We start from the raw sequence: 6,024 nt of genomic DNA, 5'->3' as shown, positions 1-6,024 counted from the left end.
AAGACAACTCTCATAATCGCCTTCAAAGCCGGCGCGCCGACTCGGCCAGGGAAGGAGGAGGGAACGCGCTTGTTTGCCAAAGCCCTTCGTTGAATACAGAGTCGGTAGATTTTGGGGGGGGTTAGGAACCTTGAAAAGTAAATGATAAAATTATAATTGTTATTTCCCTTCTTGTCAACAAAATTCAAAAATACTGACGAATTATCTCACCAGAATCCCCTTTTTTTTTTAAGATTTTGCACATAAAATTTAAATTATGTCGACCATCACATATCTAATTACTATTAAAAAGGTGGTTAATGCTTAAAAAAAAAAAAAAAAAAAAACTGTTCTGCAATGGGTGGGAGGAGAGGAAAAAGAAAAAACACTCGATCTCTAATCTCTCTCAGTCTAGTAATTTGCACGTAACTGCCACATCAGAGTCGAGCGATAAAAAGCAAACATGTCATTACTGCCTCGGCTGCCGGCAGAGTTTCTCCCCCTCGAGGCAGCGCAGACTATTGTTCCACGACTCACCTGACCCCTGCTCTCAGACCGCTCCAGCAAGTCATCAATCATTCTGATGCTGCAGATCCCGAGACACACCGCCACTTTTGCAATAACATTAAAAAAAGGACTGGCCTCAGTCAAAGTCTAACAATGGCAGAATTTGACTAGGGCCCGGCAACATGTATCTGGAAAAACAAGACGAGAGACTGTGTGAAAGTAAAAACAAAAACCAAACAAAGACAAGGAACTAGCCTCATTGGCAACGAGGCCATCCGTGACGACGGGGCAGTCAGCTCGAGTCAGCCCCGTCAGGAAGGGCTGCTCTCTGAGCGCGGCGTCCATTGTTGTAGGCCCCCGTGGCGGGTCAACTTGCTGAGGTAGCCGTGTCGGAGGGCAAACTTCATCGCCGCCGAGTCCGCCGACACCGCTTCCTGTTGCTTGCCCCGCGCTGGCATTATATCTGTATCGGCCTCCCATTATGCCCCGTAATCCCCGCCGTAGTCAGTGAGGGCAAGCCATTGTCCCAGCGTGATAAACTGTGAGGGCCTGCTGCAGACTGGGTGGCTGCCTGGGCCCACACGTTTCTGTCACATGTAAGAGAGGCCTGTGGCTGATGCACCATCATCTATAGCTTAAGAAAAAACACTATCTGTCCGCACTCAACATGTCCAGGCTGAAACATTTAGCTCGGACGCCCTACCTGATCTAAGGACATGTGTGCAGCCTCATTAAGTGCAGCAGTTACTGTGGGTGGCAAGGTTAAAGCGATGAAATGCCTCAGGTCCAACAGAGCGTGACTTAAACAAAGCCACGGGCCCGGACAAGAGGCCAGCTTCATGTGGCTCTCAAGGGAGGATGAAGGGGGGAAAGAAGAAGGAAGAAAAAAAGGAAAACGTCATGAACTCGGAGGTACCCAACCACCCAATTGCCCCGCACCGCCATCTGTCTACAACAGCCAATCAACTGAGCGGGACAAAGAGTGATATCATACCTGACTATTATTATTGTGCAGCGGAGTAAAGCGCCTCCAGCAAAGGACACTGACGTTCTGTTCCGGCTTTTTACACAAAAACAATCACTTGAAAGAAGTAACCATCGCTTGAATACGCCCGAGTTAGACTATTCACTCACTAGGCCCGATGCAATTATTGGAATCGTTCATCACTGGAGCCCGCGAACGATGAGACGCGCTTCGCAAGTTGCCTCGGTGTTCCCGTTCGTTTTCGGTCTTCCCACGTCGCGAGAAACGCATCAGTGTCCGTGGCGCTCTGGACCACAGGTAGCCCTCGGCGAGTCGAGGAGAGTTCCCGTTTTAAGACAACCGTGCACAAGTTGAATGTGCATGTTTGCGTTGCACACGCAAGAGGCGAGGAGGTGTGGGCGGTGAAACCCCTTGTCACAGCGGTGCTGGGGTTCTGATGCCTGCTTAGTGTTGCCACAGCATGATCATATACGGCAACCATTGTTTTGAACGTGTAGGACACCCATGTCTAATCAAAACACAAAGCCCTATCAAATTGCAGAACCTTGTTCCACTACCTCTCAGATGATAGATCACACACACACACACACACACACACACACACACACACACACACACACAAAACAATAAACAGACAGTTCAATCTGTAACCCAGATAAACTGCCATTGCAACATTACCCAACCGACGTGAACTGAAAAACGCGATTGACCGGCGTCGCAATCCCGTTTCTTGGGAATACTTTAGTAGTTTGAGAGCGGTGATTAAAAGACCCAAGGCCCTCGCAGATCGAGGTAAAAATAGCTTGTGTGTAACTGGACACCCAGAGCATACGGAGGAACTGTGCAGGTTCAGCCACCATGACAAAGAGAAGAACTTTTAGGGCCAACGGTGGGGTTTCCATGGCCTGTTTCACTTCGGGGTTCCCCCTCCTGCGCCCATCTTCACGACGCCTCAAACCTACTCCAAATCAAACAGCAACTCCAACCTTACTGACCCACAACGCTGACACACCCCTCCATTCCATTTATTTTGCTCATGGAGATGAAAGAGAGAAAATAAAACGGGGCCTGGGTTTGCTCGGGTCATTTGGACAAGGCCTATACCAGGGCCCTCAAACTACAGGCCTCGGGGGCCGCGGACACAATTTAATGTGGCCCCGCTGCATGGTGATAATATATTGATAAATCTGGCCCGCAAAAAAAAAAAAAAAGAGTCACAATGCTCAATAAATCCACACAAATTAACTTGAATGTTTTCAGTATGAAAGTATGAAAGAGAATAAAATAGATTATGGGAGAACTATTTCTAGCAGGACTCCTCTATGTGCGGGAGAAAAAACAAACAAACAAACAAAAAAAAAGAGGCTGGTTTTCCCCCTGAAGTTCAACACGGCCCCCCCTAGAAGAAGACGACCTGGCCAGTGGCCCCCAAGTCATTGGAGACCCCTGGCTTATACCGCACCACCACCTCTACGCAACCAGGTCCATTTGCATGGCCCCCAAACCCACATATATATTTGGACATTTCCATGTTGATCACTTTCTATTACTGGACAAAGGACAGAAGTGACAATAGTGGATTTGAAGACGAAGAAGAACAACAACTGCACCTGGTTAATTGCACCACCCCCCAGATAATGAGGGAAGGGGGGGGGGGGGGTCACAGGGGTGGAGGGGGTCTTGACTCAAAAGGACAATTCATGGAAGAGGTCGAGGCTTTGACAGCGAGAAAGATTAATTCTTTGTTTTTGGTAGTAATTGCACAGAATCGCCCCCACGCCACGTAACCCCACCCCACCTCCTTCCAACTCACCGGCCAGGCGAAGCTGAACGGCAAAACTATCCGGGACCTGTCATTCCGGACGGAGCCCTTGAAAACAAACGTATTCCCTCCGAGGATCGGCGTGGCCCCCGTCCCGAAGCTGCAGGGCCCCTCAGCGGACACGCGGCTCCGGTACTCCTTCAGGCACACGCGGAAAAACGTGTCGCACTCGCTCCTGTCGCTCCGCCTGCGCTCCGCGGCGGCGCGACGGGACGCGTCGCAGCCGCGGCCGCTCAGCAGCTCCCCGCCCGGGTTGTGCATGGACACGATCTGCAGCTCGAACTGGCCGGACCCCTCCGACACCTGTTGGAGAGGGTGGAGAGTCAAACACTTAACAAGACACCAAAAACATTAAATAAAAGGGGAGAAAAAAATGTGCGACAAAAAAAACTTGCTGCGATTTTTTTATAAAAAAAAAAAAGAACGTAAAAACATGGTCAAACAAGTATCCGTCATAACATTTGCATGTTTTTCCTCCACAAGGGAAAGAAAACCATGCAGAGTAAAAAGAAAACACAGCTTTAAAAAAAAAAAAACACGGTCGATAAAAGTTTGCAGCAAACTAATCTCATTTGGGTTTTTTGCACCAAATGGTTTGGTCAAGTAGAAGAAAAAAAAAGAAAGAAAAGCATCGAACATAATCCACGTACCTCGACCAGGAAGAAGCACATTAAAAAGGCAGCGACCACCGAGCCCCGTCCGAGAACCATGCCGCCGCCGCACCCGCAGCCGCCGCCGCCGCCGCCTCCTCCTCCGCCTCCTCCGCCTCCTCCGCCTCCTCCGCGCTGGCGCCGCCGCCGCCGCAGCGACACGGTCACGGTTCGACTCTCAGTTGTCCGGCCGACACACGGCGCGCGGGCTCCGCTCCTCCGGTTCGAACATGCACGGCGGCGGCGGCGACGCGACGAATCTGCCGACGGCAATTCCCAATTCATGGAGAAAAAACCAAACAAAAAAAACAACAAGAAGAAGAAGAAGAAGAAGAAGAAGAAGAAACAAAAAGCAAAACCAAAAAAAAAAAACCAAACAGCTCTTCCTCGTATTCCCTCGTCGTTTATTAAAACAAAAAGCGTGGCGCGTCGAGAGAGGGAGGGTGGTGCAGCTGGTGGTGCTGGTGGTGGTGGTGGTGGTGCCGTGCAGGTTTTCCTTCTTGTTAGGGTCCGATAAAGATTCCGGTCGGAAAGCCACCGAGGGTCTCTCTACGCGGGAGCCATGCGGCGGCCGAGCCCGTGCGACTGAACGGACTGAACTGAACTGACCGGACTGAGCCGCTGCCGCTGCTGCCGCTCGTCCCAAGCCCGACTCAGCTGCACGGGTTCCGCGGGGGGGGCGGGGCCGAGGAGCGCCGTCTCCATATTCATGTGGAGGAGGGTGGAGGAGGGTGGGGTGGCTAGGTTGGGGGGGCACACCTCTTCTGACGTTACGCACGTTACATTATGTGCGCGTCCCTCGATGCACATATAACTGTACATATCTATTGTTCCACAAACTGAAATACACATTTCTGTTTGTATTTTTCTTTTTTAATGTTGTATACATTATTTATTTTCATCTATATTTCGGTTTTCTATTCCTATTTTTTGTCACTATTATTTTTATTTAATATTTTGTATATATATATATATATATATATATATATATATATATATATATATATATATATATATATATATATATATATTCTTTTTTTTGTACTATGTCCAGCACAGTCTCGGGAGGACATTGCCAACAAAAAAAACCCCATTTATGCCTATGATTTGGAGTTTGCCAAAAAACATATTTTCCTTTGTTTCATTACTATTATGTTTATTTTATATTTTTATATACTATTTTTTTATTTGTACTATGCCCAGCACAGTCTCTGGAGGTTGCCAAAAAAAACATTTATTCCTTTGTTTTATTACTTTTATTTTTAATTTTATATTTTTATATATTTGGTTTTTTATTTGTACTATGCCCAGCACAGTCTCGGGAGGTTGCCAAAAAAACACCTTTTATTCCTATGTTTTATTACTTTTATTTTTTATTTTATATTCTGTATATATATATATATATATATATATATATATATATATATATATATATATATAATTTTTACTATGCCCAGCAGTCTCTGGAGGTTGCCAAAAACATTTCACTACTTGCTGTACAGTGCATCATGTATGTGACAAATACATCTTTTGAATCTTTATTCTTTCAATTCATATAATCGTAGAATATATATTATATATAAATAAATACATATATATATATATATATATATATATATATATATATATATATATATATATATATATATATATATATATATATGTACTGTTCATTCCATGAGTTATTGTGCACGTGCTTTTAATTTTTGGACATGGCCTTTGATTTTCCATTTTTTTCTATCTATCTATCTATCTATCTATCTATCTATCTATCTATCTATCTATCTATCTATCTATCTATCTATCTATCTATCTATCTATCTATCTATCTATCTACCTACCTACCTACCTATCTATCTATCTATCTATCTATCTATCTATCTATCTATCTATCTATCTATCTATCTATCTATCTATCTTTCTATCTATCAGTCAGTCTGTCTGTCTGTCTGTCTGTCTGTCTGTCTGTCTGTCTGTCTGTCTGTCTGTCTGTCTGTCTGTCTGTCTGTCTGTCTGTCTGTCTGTCTGTCTGTCTGTCATACAATACTGTATTGTCCAAAATCTGAGCCAAAAAAAAAAAG

The 6,024-nt window shown here is 45.5% G+C and overlaps 1 protein-coding gene across 1 annotated transcript in view; it reads right to left on the bottom strand.

Annotated features, from left to right (window-relative positions):
* jag1b (jagged canonical Notch ligand 1b) overlaps positions 1–4,028 on the bottom strand; it is a 9,780-nt gene extending 5,752 nt beyond the window's left edge. The window contains exons 1-3 of the mRNA XM_080016461.1: positions 3,944–4,028; positions 3,285–3,596; positions 2,576–2,588 (exon numbers count right to left, since the gene is read on the bottom strand). Of these exons, the coding sequence (XP_079872587.1) occupies positions 2,576–2,588; positions 3,285–3,596; positions 3,944–4,003 (385 nt within the window). The 5' untranslated portion in view covers positions 4,004–4,028. The remainder of the gene's footprint in view (positions 1–2,575; positions 2,589–3,284; positions 3,597–3,943) is intronic.
* Between the last annotated feature and the right edge of the window lie 1,996 nt (positions 4,029–6,024).

The sequence above is a fragment of the Zeus faber genome, assembly GCF_960531495.2.
Source record: "Zeus faber genome assembly, chromosome: 16".
NCBI classification, from domain to species: Eukaryota; Metazoa; Chordata; class Actinopteri; order Zeiformes; family Zeidae; genus Zeus; species Zeus faber.
This window is presented reverse-complemented; position numbering and strand designations above follow the sequence as displayed.